The sequence below is a fragment of the Typha angustifolia genome, chromosome 10, assembly GCF_048772165.1.
Source record: "Typha angustifolia cultivar Huaian chromosome 10, ASM4877216v1, whole genome shotgun sequence".
NCBI classification, from domain to species: Eukaryota; Viridiplantae; Streptophyta; class Magnoliopsida; order Poales; family Typhaceae; genus Typha; species Typha angustifolia.
Genome location: NC_133248.1, coordinates 547,818 through 571,717, shown reverse-complemented (window position 1 = coordinate 571,717; position 23,900 = coordinate 547,818). Strand labels below are relative to the sequence as shown.

The window sequence follows — 23,900 nt, the reverse complement described above, 5'->3', positions numbered from 1 at the left end:
AAATAGAGGAGATTTGCCGTAATAATTAGAAAGTTAGGTAGTTATTTGTGAAAATCCATTAGAAATGGAGTCCAAAGTGTAGGTAGTTATTTGTGAATTATTTACTTCTAAGTCCAAATTGGGAGACCCTTCGAGACCAAAAGGAGACAACACGGGTAGGGCTATTTCCGTAAGATCCTCAGTAACAAATGGTCAATATATTACTGCTCCAAGAAGAAGCATTCTCGACTTCGCTTCATCACTTCTTTCTCTCTTTCTTGCTTCCTCCCCCCCCCCTTCCACCGTGCGATCGCCGCTCCGAATCCTAACCCTGACCTTAGATCGGAGGATTCCATGGCGGACGGAGAGACGTTGGGGATGCTGGGATCGGAGGGGGTCGAGTCGAGCATGAAGGAGGACAATCTAGGGATGGAGATCGACGCGCCGCCGTCGAGCCGGGAGGGCTCGGCCACGGCGGAGGACTGGCGCCGCGCCCTCGATAGGGTCGTTCCGGCCGTCGTCGTGCTGAGGACGACGGCGACGAGGGCGTTCGACACGGAGCCCGCCGGAGCGAGCTATGCCACCGGATTCGTTGTCGACAAGGGCCATGGGATTATCCTCACCAATCGCCACGTCGTAAAGCCCGGTACGTTCGATTTCTTTCTTGTTGTTGGTGCGATATGTGGTGATTCTTGGATTGATGTGGTTTCGTGATCTCGGAGTAATGTGTGTTTTGTTGGTGGTGTTAGGTCCTGTTGTGGCGGAGGCAATGTTTGTGAACAGGGAAGAAATTCCGGTTTACCCTATATACAGGGATCCTGTAAGCTTTTCTCTTTACATCTAACTCAGAGGGTGTGCTGTTTATTCAATTCATGCTTCTTAGGCTTATCTCTTAACTTTTTTTTTTCTTATGATACAAATCTTCCCGCAACTATTTCACACCCTTCGACAATCTTTTCTGTTACTTCCATGTCTATTCAAACCTTAGTTACTGCTTTGTCAATGCAATACTCTTTCTACGTAGGTGCATGATTTTGGCTTCTTCCGCTACGATCCTGGAGCAATTAAATTTCTAGAATACGAGGAGATTCCCCTTACCCCTGAAGCTGCTTGTGTTGGTCTGGAAATCCGGGTTGTTGGTAATGATAGCGGTGAAAAGGTAAGAATGATATATTCTTCTATCTTTTTTGTGGTAAGGCATTATCTTTGGAGTTATATAGTGATCAGCATGGTTTTTAATTTTTATGTCCAATTATGTCACTCATGGCTTGGAGTAATTTAAGTGACGAGATATTACAACTATCCACCATGAAAGCAATTTCAAATTGGGAATAATACTACATCTTTTGCAAACTAGTCACACGGCCAATACAACATAAGTTAGTAGATCTCTGGCATGAACTTGTTTGCACACAAAGTTTCATATTTTTGGAATAAACAGAAAATTGTGTGCCAAATATAATCCTTTGCATTGATGGAGACGTTATATTTTTCTTGAGAAACTTAAGCAATGTATTGAAAAGTGGCCATGGCGGCTGCCTTGACGAGGCAGCACGCCCAAGGCAGCCGCCGGCCCACCTACCAATAGGAATGATGGCTAGACCACCTAGGCGAACTTGGCGGGCCGCCAAGTCACATAGTGGGCCGAGTGGCCTCGATCGTCTTCCTCTCTCGATCATCTCTGAGCGGCAACGAGAAGTCGATGATGGCAAGCGAATATTACCAGCGGGCAGCGAAGCCTCAAAGGCGCTGAGCGGCTACGACAAACGAAGGCAACGAGCAATGGCGGCAATGAGGGGCGGTGGCAAGCGGACGACGATGGCAACCGGGCGATGATTTTGTTGAAGCCGCGGATTGCCAATTGCCTCATCTCCTCCTCCACCTCCTCTTCTTCTTTTTCTTTTTTTCTCTGTGACATTATAAACCATCCACTCTTTTTTGTCTTTTTTTCTCTGTGCTTTTAACGGTGAGAAAGAGACAGTGTTGAAAAAGAGAGTGGTAGGAAAGAGTTGGGAAAGAGTTGGGAAAGAGAGAGTGGTGGGAAAGAGTTGAAAAAGAGAGCCACGTGGGAAAGAGAGTGGTGGGAAAGAGAGGGCATGTAGGAAAGAGAGTGGTGGGAAAGGGAGTTTGGTTCATGTTAACATTGGAAACTACCAAGGCACTAACTATTATGCATTTCAAACCACACTATGAATGCATTAAATATCAGATCATGGTAATTTATTATTAAGATGTTAATGAAATATGTTTACATATTTGTGAATTATAACTTTATAATCTATTATTTTTATGGTTGTGAATTCCACTGTTAAAATTTTATAAATAATATAGATATGATATATATATATATATTATATATATATATATATATATATATATTATATCATCATAATTATTTTTTATCTTTTATATATTAAATTGTTAGATTGCCTTGGTGTTTGCCTTGGGCACCCACCTTCCGCCTAGGAGCTAGGCAACATGGTGATAGTCTGTTATTCGTAGCCACCTTTCAATACACTGAACTTATACAACTCTAGGCATTAAATCCATGTGGACAAGATCCCATCTTTAAATTTGCCATTTTATTAAAAAATTTAGTAGTTAAAAACACAAATTGTGTTGTATTGTATCATTGTATGGAATAGTAGATAAAATACTTTATTAGGATTGAAGACTTATGTATCGACATGGTAGATAGGATGTCGATCCATGCTAACTTTTTAGGCGGAAGTGATCGTCTTCGCATCTTGAATCTCCACGTGTTAGGGATAGCTGAGCTTTCTCCTTTATACTTATCTCACCAGATAAGATTACCACTAATGGAATATAGGTTCTCTATTTATAGATAAGGGAGGGGCTAGATCTCTTTATTATCACAATTCTTTATCTTTATTGTATCCTACCCTATATACGTAGGGATTTTCTTAACTAAATAGGAATATCTACAATAGATTAGAAAATTGTTATTGACTCAAACTGATCAAATTCAATGAACGTGGAATAGTGGGTCATTAAAGAGATAAGTGGAATAGTTAGTAGTTATCTCATATACTAGATGAAAATCACTCAACTAACCAAATATTATATGTGGGTTTCTCAAATCCCACGTCAAAATATAATCCACACCTAACATTCTCCCACTTGGCCCATAATCACACGTGTAGATTTTCAATAATAATAATAAGATTTTGTATACATATATAAAGAAATTTTTTTATTCATTGGTCCTAATTTATTTTGAAAATAGAATTTGTGTACGATTTTAAAAGACCATGAATCAGTTTCTTTAACTCAACTTAGAGAATTCAATGATAAAAACTATGATGTTTCTATGGCAGTTCCTATGCATAGTTCCTTCCATAATTTGTTATCAATGATTGCTCTAGGCTAAGTATCTTTATGTGTTTCTATGACAGTTCCTATGCATAGTTCCTTCCATAATTTGTTATCAATGATTGCTCTAGGCTAAGTACCTTTATGTGATGTCCTTATATGAGTGTTTATATCTTATGCTCATTAATAGAAGTTACCTTTATGTCTATTTAAAGGTTATTAACTATATTAACTATAACGCCTTCTTGCTAGCCTTTACTTTATTGTCTGTGAGGACACTTTAACCACTAAAAGATGTTGAAAAGAAATAGAATGAATGATATATAAAACTATAATATGATGTCAATAACTAAATATCAAATCAAATATTCTAATATGAAATCAGACCCATGTTCATGACATGTTCCTTATATAACCCAGGTGCTAGCCCCTTGGCCATAGGATCTGCAAGCATCATCGCAGTACTGATATGAAGAACTGACATGTAACCTTTATTTATCCTCTCTTTAACAACATAATACTTGATCTTGATATGTCTTAGGCTCTTGTATACCTTCTTTTTAGTAGCAAAGAGGACAGTTGCCGAATTATTACAGTACATCTTCAATGGTTTAGAAATATAATCAACTACTTGAAATTCTGTGATAAAATTTCTCAATGATAGCACATGAACATGGCTTCATGGCAAACAATATACTAAGCGTGCATTATTAATGAGGCGATCAATTTTTGCCTTGCGCTCTTCTAAGAAATTGCACCCTTAGTGAGCATAAATATATATTCTGATGTTGATTTGCAGTCATCTAGGCTTCCAACAAAATCTAAATGTGTATCCAATAACTTTAAGATTATCTGATCTTTTGTATGTTAGTATATTAATCTCTAGTTCCCTGAAGATACCTCATAATCTTTTTGGCTGCCTTCCAATGTGTTATTTCTGAGTTATTTTGATATCTACCAAGTACTCGCACTGCATAAGCGATATCTGGACGAGTACATGTTTGATTGTACATTAAGCTACTTATAACAGAAGCATATGAAATATTCTTTATTTTTGCCAACTTAATCATATTCTTTGGGCATTCTGATTCACTGAATTTATCACCTTTCTAGATAGGAGCTGTACTAGATTTAGATGTATTCATACCAAATCTTTCAAATCTGCTGAGACAATCCAAGCATATACTTTGATCTATCTCTATGAATTTCTATGCCTAAATTATATGAGGCTTCACCCATATCCTTCGTCTCAAAGTACTTATTAAGAAATTATTTTGGTGTCATATAAAAGCTCGAGACCTTTACTAGCAAGCAAAATAGCATCAACATACAAAACTACAATTATGAATTGGCTCCTACTAACCTTTAAGTATAGACATTGATCAACAATGTTTTCCTTAAAACCAAAAGTTATGATTACCTCATTGAATTTGAGATACCACTGTTCGGAGGCCTGTTTAAGTCCGTATATCGATTTCTTTAGTCTGCATACTAGATGTTCTTTATTTTTATGTGTGAACCTTTTAGGTTGATCTATATAAACTTTTTCATCAAGATCACCTTTTAGAAAAGTTGTTTTCACATCCATCTGATGTAGCTCTAAGTCAAAATGAGCTACTAATGCAATGATTATTCTGAGTTAGGCCTTCTTAGAGACCGTGGAGGTGTTGTTTTAATCAATTCCTTCTGTTTGAGTGAATGCTCTTGTTACAAGTCTAGCTTTATGTCTCTCTATATTACTTTTAGAGTCTCTTTAAGTCTTATAGACCCATTTGCACCCTACAGGTTTGACTTCTTCAGGCTATTCAACAAGTTCCTAGACTGTTTTTTTTTTTTTTTTTTTTTTGCATAGAACTCATTTCTTCTAATATAGCATTGTACCACTCAGATGAATTTCTATTATTCATGGCTTGTGAAAATGTTATGAGATCTTCTAATTGGTGGCATGCATGTAGATACACCAAGTATTCATCTGATATAGAAAACCTTCTGTCTCTTGAGGATCTTTTTAATATCATTTGACCTTTACCCTGACTAGCAAGAGGAGGATCAAGGACTATTTGATCTCCTAATGCCATTGCATCTTCACCCTGATTAAGAAGAGTTGGATTAGTAACTTCTTGATCAAAATTGGCTAAGATAGATTCTTCATGTATTGGGAGTTGAGTCTATATTTGGAATTATTAAATTATCAGAAGGTACTTTTGGTTCCACATATTTGAATTTTGCTAGATGCCTAGATGACTGCAGATCAACATCAGGATATATATTTATGTTCATTAAGGGTGCAATTTCTTTGAAGAGCACAAAGTAGAACTTGATCGCCTCATCCACGATGCACGCAGAGTACATTGCTTGCCATGAAGCCACATTCATGCGCTGTCATTTGGAAATTTTATTACAGAACTTCAAGTGGTTGATTATATTTCTAGACCACTGAAAAATATATTGTGATAATTCGGTAGTTGTCCTCTTTGCTAACAACAAGAAGATATGCAAGGGCCTAAGGTATATCTAGGTCAAGTATTATGTTGTTAAAGAGTAAAAAAAATAAAAGTTACGTGTTAGTTTTTCACATCAACACTGTGATGATGCTTGTGGATCTTATGACCAAGGGGCTAGCACCTGGGTTATATAAGAAACATGTCAGGAATATGGATTAGATTTCAGATTGGAATATTTGATCAGATAGTACAAACCCTTAAGAGTGATTATTTCAGTTGAATACCTATTCTTTAATCATCATTGACTATGTTGGTAGGATACACATACGATGGCCTTCAATATTGATGATGTATTTGTTAAAGGAAAATTTATTAAATGTTTGTTGCTATCAAAAGATCTAAAAGTTTATATAGGAAAAAAGAGAAAGAAGAATGGAAAAACATATCTTATGAAATTTTACTGTATATACATTAAGTACTCCCATCTAATGTCCTGTATTATTCTATAAGATCCTATTTTTGATAGGCAGCATAAATTATAGAGTTCCAAATACTTTGAATATACACATACATATGTGTGTGTGTTTGTGTGTTGAATCTTGCAATTAGATCTTGTAGAACATATTGATTACCTTCTTACCTGTGAAGTTGGCATTTCTAATGTTCCTAGGATTAACCATATGGTATGTATTTATGCCCATCATGAAACAAAACTGTACATAGGTATTTCACCTTCGCATGTATGTATGTTAGGACCATATCAAAAAAGGTGGTGTATTATTGAAGGACAGGCACTGGAATCTTACATTATGTTTTTTCAAACTGCAAATTGCCATTAGATGACCACCTTGATTTGTGTTCTTGAATACAATACTGTACTTTTGGAAATTGTCATGTGTAAAATCTAGAATGGGTATTTTTCATAGTTCCTGAGCATGTCAAAGCTCTTAATTCAGTTTACCATATTGTAATTTCTACAGATCTCTAGTATCCTCTTCTCCCTCTCTTTACACCTCCTGCTCATAGAGACATGTTTGATACAGATCACAATATGACCATTAATACAACCTATCCTTTGCATCAGATTAAGAAAACATCTTGATGAAGATGTTTAGTCTTCTAAATCATTGATATATCTCTTTTGTTTTTTTTTTTGTGTGTGTAAAATCTAAAATGTAGCTCCTTTTTTATCATAGATGTTAGCTTGTATTGTTAGCTTGTATTGCTGATTTAAGTTCATTGGTTTTCAGGTTTCCATTTTGGCAGGAACTCTTGCTCGCCTTGACAGAGATGCCCCTCACTACAAGAAGTATATTTTCAATTGCTAGATCCTGCTATATTTCTGTCCTTTATATGTCATTAAATGATTATGTCTTGAGAATTTGTTGCTTCCATATTTTTGTTCTGACGATGTGGTTTCTTGCTCATACAGCATCAAGAAACATCTCTTTTCTAAGGTAGTATAACATAGAATTAAGTGTATGGGACTTATTTTGGTAAGAGATTTTTTGATGTTAGATCATTAGTAGTGCATTGCAGCTAGAGACTTGTAAAATGATATATCTCACTCTGCTGTTGCAACACAGTATGTAGTTATTGGAGCTTAGGGTGGTTGCTTTTTTTAATTTGAAATTTTTTATCTAGATATAAATTAGTATCTTTTATGGTAAATCTGCTTCTTCCAGATTTCTATTCCCTCTGTTTCGTATTGGAACAACTAGACATTTTTTTTTCAGTTGCTGTTTTTTGGTCTTTGCAGGACACGTTCCTCTATTTAATTTTTTTGTGGAGCTAAAATATCAATGATTAATAGTTATGAGCGTACCATCTCTAGAAGGCACATGTTGTGTTGATAATTCTGATCCAGATATTTGCACACATACTTTAGAGAAATTTAACCTTATATTTTCTTTTTCTTTGCAAGTGCTCCGTGCTTTTGTACTATTGATATGTATCAAAAATATGGATTTATCCAACTTAGCAACATTGTCTCACCTGTATGGAATATATTATAAAATTAGAAGATATTAATGGCTTTCCTTAAGAAAAGTAAAGTTGAAGATAGTAAAATATATCAGCTTTTCGTTGCCATGAGCAAGCAAGACTGCTTGGCCAACTGGAAATGTCTGTGTTTTTGTGTGCAGGCTCAAGATTGAGCTGCTTGATCCCTTGATGCAATATACTTGGTGTAGAAAGCCTGTAAACAGAAAAAAGAAAAAGAAATCGTAAGTTGTGGACTGTATCAGCATTTTAGTAGTCTCTGTGAAGTTACCTTCCTTAAAGGGCTATTTGGTGCAAAAGACAGAAAGTTTCAAGCATTTTGTTTCGTAAGCTTTTCAAATCCTAGGACCACATCAACAGCTTATTGTTGAACTTGAACTTCTGAGTTCTGACCTCCATATTGAAATTCAAGCTAGGTGTCATGTATCATGTTCACACTTTTTGCTGCATTATTTTTCCTTATCATGCATGTGGTGCAAGGATACATATACTTCTCATTAATACAGAACCGCAGATGTTATTGCTATGCGAATGCATTATTATTGGTATTCAATGATTTTTGTCATGTCCTGGAATCACACAAGATGTTATTTATTCATTTAAGTAACTGATTATGCTGCATTTTCAATTCAGGGATGGATATAACGACTTCAATACATTCTACATGCAGGTTAGTTTGGTTTATCGATGGACTTCATTCATAGGGAAATTTATGTTTGTGTTTCTTTTTTTGAGCTTGTAGTTATACTGCAAGATTGGTCAGTTTTAAAACTTAATCTGTTTATAGTTCTGGTTTGTTTGCTCATTCAGTTATTTGATTTCAGAAATATGCTTTTCTGATTAAGATTCACACAAAGTGATTGATTATATCCTGTGTTGTATCTTGTTTTGCATCTTTTTATTGATATATGTTAGTTCTCTTCCACAGGCTGCATCTGGGACTAAAGGAGGTTCTAGTGGTTCACCAGTCATTGATTGCAAAGGAAGAGCTGTTGCCTTGAATGCTGGTAGCAAGTCCTCCAGTGCATCTGCCTTTTTTCTTCCTTTAGAACGGGTAAGTGTTTCTCACTTGTTTAATAATGCCATGCTATGTGTACTTTTTACATTTGTCATTGGATTTACTCATCTCATGTATTTGTGATCTTATCTTCTTGGAACTTTATCATGAAATGTGCAAGTAAGCACTAAGAAAGGTTGTCCATATTTTTCATGTATTTTAGTATCTACCTGGTAGTCACATAATTACTTGATAGATGAGACTTAAAGATATTTGAACTTTGAAGTTTGCTTGAAACTTCCATTCCTCCATTCCAAATCTTAAATAACCTGCTCTCATTTAAATTCAATCATTTGGCTGAGTTAAGCGATTGAAATGCTCTTTCCTGATATTTTTATAGGTCGTCAGGGCTTTGACATTAATACAAGAACATTGGAATTCATTTGGAAGCAATCTGGAAACTGTTACAATTCCTCGTGGTACGCTTCAGGTTTGTTGATCTTGTTCTCATCTGCTATCTATGATATACTTTTAGATGGAGAAATCCATTAACAAGCAATACAGATTTTTTCCAATTTCACATAGTGTTATACTCGGTGCATACATATTTAACTATTCTATCTTTTCCCTTCTATCTTCAATTGGCTCATCTGTGCTAAGTAACTTGTCCAACTGAAGAAAAAAGGTGGGGGTTGGGTGGGGGGCTTGTGCTATTTGGAAGAGTATATATAGAGATTTGAAAGGGAGTAAGACGGAAAATTATAATTTATAGCAGAAGTTTTGAGGCTCCTATGTTAGGGTTGCATTTTTTGTTCTCCTCTATCTTGAATCTTAACTAACTTTGAATTTTCAAAATTATGTCACTGATTTTCTTTCTTTATCTTATCTGTCGTAGTTCAAACATACATATATATATATATATTAGAAAGAGCATTAAAGTTTAAAGAAACAACAATGCAGCTATATTGAAAAGGGAGGAGTCTGTGTTGGGAAGATAGCAATGCTTTAAATATCGATTTTGGAATTGAAATTGAATGCTTGAAAAATCGATACGTATTGTCTATATCGGTTGTATCAACCTTCCAATTTGGACAATTTGGATCAAAAATCGATCGAATCGGCCAATACTCCAATCTATGAAAGATAGGAGAGTCCTAATTCAAGTGAAATAGGGTTTGACACAAACCTTAGAAACTAGAATCTAAGTCAATCCCAAAGCAAGTTATTATGTGAAGAACCAGTATCTATATAAACTTTTTCACTTTTCCTCTCTTTCCAGTGTAAGACTAAACTCTCACATGTTATACTCAACAATCCCTCTTCGGTCTTCACATGTGAACCGAACATCAACTGCTCTTGTCGAGTCCAATCTACTATTATTAACTAAGTTTTGTGCCCATTTTCTCTTCCAGTCATCCACCGGTCTCAAGAGTCTGGCTCTGCCGTCAACTGCTCTTCATGAGTCACTGCAAATCCACTCGTCAAAGCCCATGCATCAATTCCAACTAGAATCTTTGACCCATCGAGTATAATCGAGATTGTATACCAATTCCTGCATGCCTGAGTCCAACCTAGAGGTTTTTTAGCTCATAGTCCAAATGAAACATGGTTTGACACAAACCTTAAAAACCAGCTCACCCAAAAATTTAAGCTATAAGGTGAAGGCCCAAGTTTCTATATAAACCTTTTCACTTTTCCTCTTTCTCCAAGTTGGGACTAAATTCTCACATGTGATACTCAATAGTCTGTTATTACTTGCTACTCTCTAATTTCCAGTATATAGAATGATGATTTTTTACGATTGGAAGCTTGCCCACTACAGATGTGATCATGATGAAAATAGATTACATGATTTAGTCTCTAGGAATGTATCAAGTAGACTCCTTCACTGCACCTCCTTATTGCTTTATTAGTCATGTTGAGATGTTGGTATTTGTCACTTCAGACGACTAAAATTTGACAGGGGCAGAGTAAAGCTTATTTTCTCTTTTGCATTACAATATATTAATATCTTATCTCTTGATATTTAGGTGACATTTTTGCATAAAGGATTTGATGAAACACGGCGACTTGGACTTAAAAGCGAGACAGAACAAGTGAGTAGAACCTGCTATGAATATGTCCTGTTGTTCCATTTTGATACTTCTTATCTTATTTACCTAAAATTTATACTTTGAAACTTTCTTCCTCATTTACACTGCTTTGATGATTTTATCCCTGCTCACTTAGTTTCCTATTTATTGCTACTAATTAGATGGTGAGGCTTGCTTCTCCATTTGGTGAGACAGGAATGCTGGTTGTTGATTCTGTGGTAAGAAATTCAATAGTTCTCATTCTAACTGTCGATGTCTAGGGTTGATTTTGATAGATCTCTTTTGATTTATTTGATAAATTTTACGTAATAGAGTTGTCTCGCAGGTCCCAGGCGGTCCTGCACATAAAAAATTGGAGCCTGGTGATGTTCTAGTTCATGTTAATGGTGAGGTGAGTGGTAATTTGCAATACTAACATCTGTAAACTTTTTTGTTTGCCTTGTCCATTGACAAATACTATTGGACATATTATTTATGTATGACGGTATTCTTCATATACCTGTGGAAATAATACTTGGATGCAAAAGTATCTTTATTAGGGGGGACTAGTTTTTTTTTTTTTTTTTTTCTGCGCATATAAAATTGGTTCTTTTGGTCATAGATTTTATAATGTACTTAACTGAAAGTTTGAAACTAGTATTATGTGCACAAGTTTGGTGAGCGAGAGGAGAGTTTTTTCATCTTGGTGTAGTGTCCACAAATCAGATGTCATTTTCTAGCTATTAAATAGTATGATATATATTGTTGGTCCATTACCTAATAAAAGCTTTTGTGCCAATTAGTTATCTAACATGATCTGAAAGCCCTATTTTTAAGGAACATGAGTTTAAACGTCAAGTTTTGGTTTGAATAAGATTTCTTAAGAGTAAGAATCCATTTTGATTTAGCAATCTAGCAGTCCTCCGCACAATTGAAGTTGTACAGCTCCTAATATTTCATATTTTAAACTCAAAACACAGATTTGTTTGGTCATTGTACCTGCAAATATCCTTAAAAGTTTTGATTGCTACCAAATTCAACTATCATTGTTAATCCAGTTATACTCCCTACTTTTTTCTCACTTCTTGGGGCATCCTTTTTTAAAGATTTTGGCGTGAGATTTTGAAAGGGTAGATTTCTCATTAATTGATGTTTCTAGGTGGCGGTCCTTTCAAAGCTCCATGTGTTAAGTCTTTTACAGAGCTTGTGTGATAATGCCATCCATGTTTTAATGTCAGCTATTTCTAGTAGTGGCTTGAAGAAATAGTTATTGTTTTGTAAACTTATGACTATCTAGTGCAGGTTGTTACCCAATTCCTTAAGTTGGAGACATTACTTGATGACGGCGTTCATGGGGAGATTCATTTGCAGATTGAAAGAGGTGGAACTACCTTAAAAGTGAATTTGATGGTAGGTCTAGATTTTCTTGTGCAACAACTTCTTTCTTAGGAAAATAAAGTATGAATCAATGCCAACTAGTATTCAAGCAGAATATTGTTCTAAAGAAAGGACGAATTGATATGAATGTGTACATATATTTTTTTGTTCTATTATATTTTGTTAAGTTAACGCTGCATATCTCTTGATCCTACAGGTTCAGGATCTGCACTCTATAACTCCGAATTACTTCTTGGAAGTGAGTGGTGCTGTGATCCACCAACTTTCATACCAACAGGTGCAGAGAGGCTTAAAGTAGTTTACATTGTTCTAACCTCTTAAAATGTTGTGAAATGCTGTACTTGAATTTTATATCAAGAGCGGTTATGCTAGTCGTTTGCCATTGTGTGAGTTTCTCACAAGTTCATTAAAGTGATAGTAGAACTTATGATAAATTGAGATCTAAAATAGATGCACTTTACCCTTCTTTTATTCTTTTATTTAAATTGATATTTAAATAGGATAACCGCTTTTGGTCTATTTAACTATTAGTAAATTCCCTTGATTATTGGTCATTACTGAACAATGAGGAAAACCTAATTTATATGAATGTAGGTTCAGTGGAAATGATTTAAATAAATGAGCACAATAACTGAAATGTATAAAGCAAAACTATATTGTTTTGCTTCCAAAATATAGGTAACAATAGTATGTAAAGATGATAACATAATGCTGAGACGGTTTTCGAGTTAATAGTAAATGTCAACTAGTGCAGTAATGATGAGAGGGACTGAATGCCCGTTCAAGATGCTGCAAGCTAGAGAGGAAGGCCAAATCTTAATTTAATCAATGCAGAAGAAACCTAAAAGAATTATGATGCCCCAAATTAGATAGGAGACAATCAGGGAATGTACATTATATTTCTATGAATATGTAGGAGTCTTTGTGTCATGCTGTATAGTTGATTTAGCAGTAGCTATTCATAATAAAAACAGCCCCTTAATTTGTTAATCATAGTGACTCTTGAATGAAACAATCCCAAAAATTTCTCCTTTTTAGTGGGGAATGTTTTTCTTCATATTTACTGCAATTCTTAAGAACAGCCATTTGGCTTTCTTGATTCTCTACTCTTTAAGAGCTTCATGAGTCACATGCTCCCCATAGTGAGGTGCCCATTTAGGAGAATCTTTTCCTCTCTCCCCATTAAAACTACTAGTCTTTCACTGAAGCTTATAGTGGGGTTCTTTTTTTTGTTTTGTTTTTTCTTCCAGAGTTCAGCTATGATTTTGCCCTCGCAAAAGCTTGTTTTGCTGTTTCTATGTTTGGGACTTATAAATTCCTGAATGCAGAGGAATTCCAAAAAAAATTACAAAGCATCACAAGTTGATTACAAGTCGGCTCCTTGAAAAGGTCACACATAAGTAAAAATAAATAAATCAGGACTAGTTACCAGAACAAAATGAGTATGCCAAAAGTAAACAGATGATGCATACAATGTCACTATAAATCTATGTGCATTAATGCTCATTTAAAACTAAAGTTTCAACTTGATTAAGAACATATAAAGTTAAGAACCATTCAGTCCTAGTATTTGCTTGATTTCCTTAGCTTGCAATTTGCTGTTTACTGCTTTGAGTTAGTAACAAATTTGCTACTCTGTCTGAAAGATGAGGTGCTGCTTCTTACAGCAGGTATTTGACTTGCCAATTCTTAAGAATTCTCAGTACTTGCTTGTAGATGTACTGTATTTTGATTAGATTCTGCAGAAAGGAGTTTATCTTTTACATCTACATAGTTTTTCTAGTTCATTTAGACATTTATTAAATCATTAAACCTGTTGAATCTAATATTATTAATTATATCTGATGATGATACATCTTTTATTCCATAAAGTGAGGTCCGGAAACCTTGAATATCTACGTTGGTATATTAATGTTTAGTATGTTACCATTGAGACAGTGGCTGCTTTTGACATCTGATATTCTCATGAAATTGCAGGCTCGAAATTTTCGTTTCAAATGTGGTCTTGTATATGTTGCCGAAACAGGGTAAGTGTGGCTTTCTTAATGAATATGGTGATGCTTTTCCTAAAACTCGCATACTTATTAGTTTAGGTTTTGTTCATACTGCATTATTCATTGAGGTTGTGTTTGTCTATACATTTTTGGATCTGATTTAACTAAATTTAAGGAAGGGGCCCTGTGATTTTTCCTAATTTTAGCAACAAAACAGTGGTGCCCCTCCTTTGTAACGTCTTTAGTTCTATAAAAGTACGATACCTTCTTTGCATAGATTGGAGTTGTCTATCATTTGAAATCAGTATCTTCTTGCCACAAATTCTGCTGAAACATAATTTTGGATTTTTTTTCATGTTTCACTGCCGTTGCAAATATTTGTTTAGAAATAGTCCTATATTATAGTACATAGTGCGCTGAAAGTATGCTAGAGGTTATACAAAGATTTCGGGAGTTGACTATGTTTTACTTGTTGCAAATTTGAGTATTCAACACATAATTGCAGGTATATGCTTTCACGAGCATGTGTTCCACGCCATGCCATTATTAAAAAATTCGCAGGAGAAGAGATAGTACAGTTAGATGATTTTATCTCAGTTCTTGCCAAACTATCTAAAGGTGCTCGGGTTCCTTTGGAATATATAAGCCATATTGATCGCCATCGAAATAAGGTGCGCTGCATTTTTGTTTTAGAAAATTATAATTTATTTCTGCTTAGCAATAAATATGTCGGTAATTTTTACTCAGAATGGGATGAATTTGACTTAAAGAATTTGTGTTTTCCTAATACCGATGGAGTATGGACTCTGTTATCTTTTATTGCCTTCTATTATATATTATAAATATCATTTCTTCCTCACTACACTTCTCGTATTGTTTCTTGCCTTTCCTATCCTTTTCTCCTATGCTATAATCCTCACCTCTGGCCTCTGGCCTTCCATTGGGCTGCCAACCTTGCCACTTGTGCTGTGTCATCACAGAATCTGTCGGCACAATTTATGCCAATGACACAATTTTTCTTTTTTATTTTTATTATCGATATGTTTACTGTGTAGTGTGTACTACTGATTATTAATGGTGTATATCATTTAGACGACCTTTGTGCTTTTCTGGCAATTAGATAATATAGTTTTTCTTACCCATGTTTAATCTGTACAATTTGGCACTTCGTTGGCAGCTTTTTTCTTTTTATGATTCTGAAATACCACAAAAAAATGTAAATACATTTAATTTCTTAGCTTACATGACTGTTTATGTTATTCTAATTAGAAAAAGGGAAAATCTATTAGATTGACAAACGACAACTGTTTCAGTAATGAAAGATAGTTATTTGACATATTTTATGTATCTTCCATTTTCTATGAGCAACTGAGCTTCAAATTTCCAGTAGCAGGCTTTCTTATCTCCACCTTATTCCTTTTATCTCTGTCAACTTCTTCTAGTCAGTTTTGGTCACCATTGATCGTCATGAATGGTATGCACCACCTCAGCTATACACTCGCAATGATAGCACTGGATTATGGATTGCTAGTCCAGCAATATCATCTGATTCTGCTTTGTTAGCTTCAAAGGTCTCCGGTGGTCAAATAAATGCAAGTTCCACTAGGGTTCTGTCAGTCGTGGAATCTGATCACTTGGAACATAAACACCAACATGGTGATGAAAATTCAACAGACAGATCCATCAGAATGCAGACTGATGGCGAGAATATTGTTGATAGATCACACTCTAATGAAGATTTGATTCTTGAGAAGAAGCGGCGAAGGATAGAAGAAGAATCAACAGTAGAATCAATCATTTCGTCCAATGGAGCTGTACATAACTTCAAAGATCAGGCTTTTGAACATCCTATTAATTTGGATAACACTGACCTTTCACAAGATCAAGGAACAGAACCAACTAATGCATCATTAGCCGAGCAAGTGATTGAGCCCACTCTTGTAATGTTTGAGGTAGGGAATTACAAGCAATTTCAATCTAATGTTGACAATTTTATGATGTTTCCCTTTTCCTTTCTCTTGGTCTAGGTTCAGTTTGTCTATTTTGTTAACTGTTGCTTTTATTATCATAAATGTGTTATGAGTACAGTTGCTTGATGATTTATTTTACCGACCACCTTTATGACAGCAAATCCTTATAAGTCATAACCCAATTAATTTGTCAGCCAAGGGTTTACAAGACTGTAGACTATTTTTTTTCTTTCATTTGTGCAGTTGTTCATTTGTTTAAACTTAATAGAAAAGGTTAAAAGATAATAAACAAACAATAGAATTAAATTTTAAACTTTGTCTAAGAACAGTATTAGGCTATTAAAATCCACAAATATAGCAACATCTACAATAAGTTGAGTTTCAGTTTGCAAGTTCAATTACATAATTAGACATGAACAAGACAGAAAGGCGAACACCAAGGCAGAACTAAGCTGAGCCTATGCATATCCCTTTTTAGGGGGTGGCTAAAACAATGGTGTCAGCTATATACACCCTTCTCCATTTCCTAAACTTAAAATCTTGTTAGATATGTTATCGGAAACCAACCAACTAATTTTGAAAATTCTGTGCCAGTATATTGTGTGTACGCCTTTCATAAAGACCCTCACAAGTCTAGTCAGGGTCTAAATGAAAGTAACATTTGTATGGTTTAACTTTTATCTTCTGAAATATATTGTTACATTTTTACATATATCAAGAAAATCCATGAGGTAAAGCCTTGCTTACAATAGGTCTAAGGAGTAAGGCTTGCTGGGGATTCTCCAGTAAGGTAAAGGATGAATTCAGAAATAAGTGAGGACCAACATGAAAAGATTGTTTATCACGTAGAATATCTTTAATTTTTATATATCCTTAAGTGACAGTCTAGCCAACAACAGCTCGACTCTCCCATGAGGCATACCCATTTGGAATTCTTGGTCATACTTCTGTGGTTCACTACTCGATTTAGGCCCTTTTCAGTATTTTTAAAGGTCCTTCACTACTCCTGAAGTTTAGGCTCTTATTTTTGTCCTGCATTAATTTTTTATCTTTAATTATTGGTCGTCTTTACTGAAATTTATTTTCTTAAGAAAATGTCGATCCATATGCATTGCCTGGAGCACTAAGAGTGTCTTTGGTTGACGTTCTTGGTTTATTGCATCACATTCTGCATTTTGACTTTAATTTTTTGCAGGTTCATGTGCCACCATCATGTATGATTGATGGAGTACACTCTCAGCATTTCTTTGGAACAGGGGTTATTGTGTACCATTCAGAAACTATGGGCTTAGTTGCTGTTGACCGAAATACAGTTGCTGTATCTGTCTCTGACGTAATGTTATCATTTGCTGCATATCCAATGGAAATTCCTGGAGAGGTAGAAGAAAGATCTCTAAATAAAGTAAATACCAATTCATCATGTAGAATTTGACTGGAATATTACCCACAGGTTGTTTTTCTGCATCCTGTTCACAACTATGCACTAGTTGCTTATGATCCTTCTGCTCTAGGAGCAGGTGCTGCAATTGTTCGTGCTGCTAAACTTCTTCCTGGTTAGTATTCCCTTGATCCTAAAGACGTCTATTGAAGATTTTGTTTACACTGCTGTGTATAGTTGTGTTCCTTTGACATGGCATTAGCATTTTTGGTATTTATCAACATCTATGTCGTCTTGATAACTTCACCTTGATGACAGGTTTAATTATTGATATAAGATGATTCTAGTTCTCTTCTGTCACAAAACATGCATTTATTAGCTCCATTTATTTTATAATTGTAGATTTGCATGTAAATTTGCTAGTGTGTGCATCTATATGACCATGAGTAGATCTCCCAAAAAAAAGAAACGCCCCACACAAGTCACAACAGGACAAGTCACATATAGGTATGATCTGATGTAGACTCAAATTTGTCATAGGATGACTTAGATGGACAAGGGCCACAGCAATCAATCACAACGTCCCAAACCAATAGCAGATTGTACATTCTTTTTCCCTGGAAGTATTTGTTTAGAGTAGTTTTGGGGAAAATATGCTTGAAATTGTAGCAAAACCTGACTGAGCGAATATGAGGTGAATCAGTGAATTGATGAATTGATAATTAGCACATGCTTTAATTTTTATATTTATCATTAACACCCTATCTTATTTGGATTCATTGTTCTATCTCTACACTTTACTTTTGTTGCCTAAAAAACATGCCAGTCAAATTTAACCTGACAACTACCAATAGAACTAGAATTTTCTATCCCTTTTGGAGAAAACCTAAAATACATAAGTTACCTCTCTTTTGACCTCAAGACTGATTTTGCAATCTTCTTCACTGCTTGCCTTCTTTTCTCCATTAGTTCTCTTTGCTTTTCAATCATAACTTCCTACAGATTGAACTATTGTGTTTTGTATTTTCTTTTTCTTCATACTGGTTTGTTGGGTTTGTCCAAGGTTCCCAGTATTCACCGTTCCCACCTCTATTGATGGTTTTGATGGAGTATTGGCCCGAACGGTCAATCTGGCTCCATATCGGACCCGTTTTGGCCATATTGGCCAAAACCATCCTCTAGCTCCCATATACCTTCTCTCTTTTCCGTACTCCACACTGACGAAGTCCTCTGATGCAAATCCATCAAAGCAGACGTTCGACAAGCTATGATGGTGATGGATCTCTTTACTGTAGCAACAGAGAGGGAGATTTTTTTTTTATAATAATTTGTGAGATTTATTTGTGTGAGAGAGTGAGTGGGAGAGAAACTGAGACAGCAATATTTTTATAGATTTTATATGTGAGCAATTTATATCTATTTAATTTTTAAGGTTTTTCCTATAATTTTAAAATAAATTTTGAAAATTTATGTAATTAAAAATTTGTTTGATATCGGTAGGCCGGTACTGCTGATATGTATCGTTTTTTCAGGCTGCTGATCTCGATTCTGATCTCAACCCTGATATTTAGAATCTTGGTTTCATCCCTTTCTTCCAAAGATGATCTCTTCATGTCTAAGTCATATTTGCCTCAAATTTGATATAATTCTGAGCTAAAACTCTATCTTTGTTAATTTATATTGTGACTGACCAGTAGTATCTAACATCTTGCATGGTATGACCAATAGGATTGAGAAAAAATACAGTTATGGAAAATCGAAAATTAGAGATGGTGGTTCTTAGTTTGTTCCATTTGAGTTTTCTTGTTCAAAGAATGCGTCTTGGGCAGCAGCACAGTTTGTTGGGATGAGGCGAATGGGCAGACATGCTACATAGTTTGTCTGACATAGTTGGCTTAACCATACTAAGATGTGTAATTCCAGTGCACTGCAGCCAAATACTTATTATTTATATAGTTCACATATTTGATTGTTGTAGTTTATTTGTGTATGTTGATATCTAATGGATGAATTAAATTCATACCATAAGTTGTTGCACCTGGTCATTTGATAGATAAAATGGTGTTTCACTTATTTGTGATTATTAAGAATGGATTTGGCAAATTAGTTATTTACTGTTGTCTTTAAATCACTAATTGTTGATTCATCATGGTTATCTTTTAGAACCTGCTTTGCGCCGAGGAGATTCTGTTTATCTAGTTGGGTTAAGTAGAAGCCTGCAGGCAACATCAAGAAAATCAATTGTCACCAATCCTTGTGCTGCAGTAAATATTGGATCAGCCGACTGCCCACGTTATCGAGCAACCAATATGGAGGTCATTGAACTTGATACAGGTAAGCTGTTAGCTGTAGATTGTTCATGCCAACTCTTTTTTCCTTCCTACTACCAGGACTTCATTTTATCAGTAATGATATCAGTTTATTATAGATTTTGGGAGCAGCTTCTCTGGTGTATTGAGTGATGAGCATGGAAGAGTTCAAGCATTATGGGCAAGCTTTTCTACCCAGGTTTACACTGTCTCTAGTCATTCTCTGCATCTTGTGTGACTTATGCTTGGAAATAAATTCAGAGTTTCTCATCTGCAGCTCAAATATGGGGGTAGCTCTTTGGAGGATCATCAGTTTGTTAGAGGCATACCCATCTATGCAATCAGTGAAGTCCTTGAAAAGATAATATTTGGTGCATCAGGCCCACTTCTTCTAATTAATGGCATAAAGAAACCAATGCCTCTTGTCAGAATACTGGAAGTGGAGCTGTATCCCACTTTGCTTTCTAAGGCAAGAAGTTTTGGACTAAGTGACAGCTGGGTGCAAGTAAGTTTTCACGTTTTCACTCCAAGAACTATATGACTTGAATCCGTAGAATATTGAATGACAACTTTAGTTGCACTCTTCATGATGAATCTTTTCTAAACTTTGGTCGTATTTGTGACCTTACCTGGTAAGCATCAGTCTTTTGGAACTGTAATCTACTCGTGTCAATTCTTGCTTCATCATGTGGCTGTGCTGGTTTGAGTCATCGGAAAAATCCGTTTCATTTTGATTGTAAGTACAATCCTACACCTTGCACTGATGCAATCCCAGAAATTTGGTTGCTCTTTATAACCTGCTAAGGATCCATTTTTGTGTGCACATAACCAAGTTTGACATATTAATGAAGTTCAGATATTATCCTATTTATGTCGTCTTGCTCAAAGAAGGATCTGTATTTAATAAGAGGTAGGTAGTAGGTGACCCTAGAGGCACAAACTTTTAGTAATTTATGAAGGAAATTACTTGTTTTCTTTTGATAACATTAATCAAGTCATGCAAATTAACCTAGATGAACAATTCTTTGCATCTTTTTATGCGATGGACTTTTGATCGGTTTAAGTCATTGGGAAGGCAACTCACATTTAAGATGTCCTGGCCATTGACAGATTGGTATTGCACCATGTAATCTTTATTGTATAAACATACATCTCTTAGTGTCCTCTGTATTTTTAAGTGCCTATTGTAAGAATTGTGCTCTAAGTGACGTGGCAATTACATACAACTCTATATTTATTCTCGTTTTCCATTTATATCTAAATCTTGCTAATCGTCTTATGCAAGTGGGGTTTTATTGCAGGCTCTTGCCAAAAAGGATGCAGCTAGAAGACAAGTCTTGCGCGTTAAAGGTTGTTTGGCTGGATCAAAAGCTGAGAGCCTCTTAGAACAAGGAGATATGATCTTGGCAATTAATAAAGAACCAATTACATGTTTCCGAGACATAGAAAATGCTTGTCAAGAGCTAGATAGATCTGAAGACCCAGATGGAGGGCTTAGAATGACTATTTTCCGACAGGTGCGTAACTGAAACATATTAACTCTATTGATAAGGAAACCTCTGATCTTGATTTCATGTTCAAGCAGGGAAATGAAATCGATCTAGTTGTTGGAACTGATGTCAGAGGTGGCAATGGCACAACACGCCTGGTGAATTGGTGTGGCTGTATAATTCAAGATCCTCATTCTGCTGTGCGTGCTCTTGGATTTCTTCCTGAAGAAGGCCATGGGGTGTATGTGGCAAGGTGAGAAACCTGCCACACTTTATCTTGCCTATCTTCCTTCTTTCTTCTCTTTACATATTCACATTAGAAGATCAAATTATTATACTTTCCATTTCTCAAGGCACTTCAATATGTGTGGAAAATCTGCAATGCTCATGGAAGCACTTGAGCTTTTGGACACCATAATAAATTTCGTGGCTAATGTGTTTCAAAGTTTAAGAAGATTATGTCCATTTCTACTTTATTTTGTTGGACTACTAAGAAGTAAAGAGGCGACATTTGCATCTTCTTGTAAATCTCCCTCACTATGGGAAAATCAGACATTTCTTTCTGAGTAAACTACCGCAAGCTACTATTCCCTTGAGAATGAATCAAATCTTCTACTAAATGCTGTTTCAAGAATGAAATGTTGCCTCATTATGCAGATGGTGCCATGGGAGTCCGGTACATAGATATAGTCTGTATGCCCTTCAGTGGATAGTTGAAATCAATGGAAAACTGACACCAGACCTTGAAACCTTTGTACAAGTGACAAAGGTATGTTATATTACAAATTTACGATATGTATCTGATGTCAATAGTTTCTTTTAGATACTTGGTAGATCTAATTAGCGGTTAAGTATTTTTTTTTCCATCTAATAAGCAATGTAAAATAATATCATGGAAGTACAAGATGTGAAAAAGGAAAAGATCTCCACATGGTCATGTCTTTCAAATATATATTCTAGCTGTTTCTTCCAAACACTTCCTATCTACCATTTATATAAACTTTGGGTTGGCAACTATTTGTTACTTCTCGACTTAAAGCAGATTTTACAGTTCTCTTAAAAAATTAAAACTACTAGACAGGTCATTCAACTTTACATTAGCCTGTTCTCCTTCTTGGGATCTTTTTAAATTATGCTTCACATAATTCTATCAAATGCAGGAGTTAGAACATGGAGAGTTTGTCAGGGTAAAGACAGTTCACTTAAATGGTAAGCCCCGCGTGCTAACGCTGAAGCAGGACCTTCACTATTGGCCAACCTGGGAGCTTAAATTTGACCGAGATACTGCCACGTGGCGGCGAAGCATAATTAAAGAATTGGATTCTAGCACAGCATGAAGACGTATGTCTTGTTCTGAAATCATTCCTTGGACAATAATAAGAAAACCCCAAATTGGGAATAAGAGTGAAGCAGGAATCCAGGGACTGCACCAATTTCTTATCCGATCCAAGCTCTACAGTTTCATGATTTCGTGCAGTGCTGGAAGTTCCATGTTGATCATTCATTTGCATTTATACTGTATCTCAGTCATCATATTCAGGTAATATTCAACCTTAATTACATTGACATCTGTAAACCCCTTTATGTAAATATATTGCTTGAACTATTCTGTCTCTTTCGAGAAATAATGTTTTTTTAAATTTGTTTTGTAGAGTTCAATGTGACCAAAAGTGCAAGATTTTTGAAGTGAGATTAATAGTATCGACTGATATTGCCTTTGGCACATTTTGGGGTCATTTAGTTTTTTATATTTAGAAATACATATGTATTAAGAGATATGTTTCTCTAGATATTGTATCTAGAGAAACAAATGGCTTGTTTGGTTGATAGTATTTCATAATACTGTCTTTGTTAAACACATGTTTGGTTAGTTATATTTCATAACAACGTATTTAGTAAAAATGGATTAGATTGAGATGGGTTAGAGCTGATAATGGAAATGAAAGGAGATGAGATAGATGGATTAGAGTTGGGTTAGGGTCAAAATGAGAGGAGGGAGATAGGTTGGGATTAAAATGAGAGGAGAATAGGGGTGAAAACGGATCGGATAGTGCTCAACCCATATCCGGATCCATATTTTTAGTCCGGATACGGATACGGATATTGGACGATAGTAAAATTTAAAATCATATCTTAACTAAACAGATACGGATAATTTTCGGATAAAGGATCGGATCTTAAATGGATATTAATTAAATTTAAAATAATAATAATATTTTATTTAGATATAATTAACATAAAATTATTAAGAGTTCTACAACAAATAAATTATTTGTATGTCAAATATATAAAATTAAAGAAATTAATCTCTATAAATAATATATAAAGTATTATTAGTAACAATATTAATATTTACTATTTAAATAAGTAAACTAAAAACTGTAAATCATTTTAAAAAATATGCGGGTAAACAGATATTCGATTTCCGATATCCGTATCCGTATCCGAAAAATATATCTGACCCGTATCCGAATCCGTATCCGAATCGGAAAATTTTTTTTATCCGAATCCGATACGAGTCGGGTCGGATAGCGG

General features: G+C 35.2%; 1 protein-coding gene across 3 annotated transcripts; it reads left to right on the top strand.

The window, feature by feature from the left end:
- Window positions 1-222: 222 nt before the first annotated feature.
- Window positions 223-23,230, top strand: LOC140768266 (protease Do-like 7). Of its 3 annotated transcripts, XM_073108485.1 has the most exons (26): window positions 223-625; window positions 729-799; window positions 1,004-1,138; window positions 7,007-7,065; window positions 7,901-7,981; window positions 8,391-8,427; window positions 8,686-8,811; window positions 9,155-9,244; window positions 10,785-10,850; window positions 11,009-11,065; window positions 11,173-11,238; window positions 12,129-12,236; window positions 12,421-12,501; window positions 14,202-14,251; window positions 14,724-14,889; window positions 15,661-16,170; window positions 17,384-17,566; window positions 17,639-17,741; window positions 19,730-19,900; window positions 19,995-20,074; window positions 20,153-20,380; window positions 21,177-21,392; window positions 21,461-21,618; window positions 22,023-22,134; window positions 22,526-22,905; window positions 23,018-23,230. In XM_073108485.1, exons 1-25 carry the CDS (start codon window positions 334-336, stop codon window positions 22,700-22,702), a joined length of 3,423 nt encoding a protein of 1,140 aa, XP_072964586.1. In that variant the 5' UTR covers window positions 223-333; the 3' UTR covers window positions 22,703-22,905; window positions 23,018-23,230. The 3 variants fall into 3 exon arrangements, with proteins under 3 accessions (XP_072964586.1, XP_072964588.1, XP_072964587.1); XM_073108487.1 differs by lacking the exon at window positions 7,901-7,981 and having other exon boundaries at window positions 23,018-23,229; XM_073108486.1 differs by lacking the exon at window positions 23,018-23,230 and having other exon boundaries at window positions 22,526-22,981.
- Window positions 23,231-23,900: the final 670 nt, after the last annotated feature.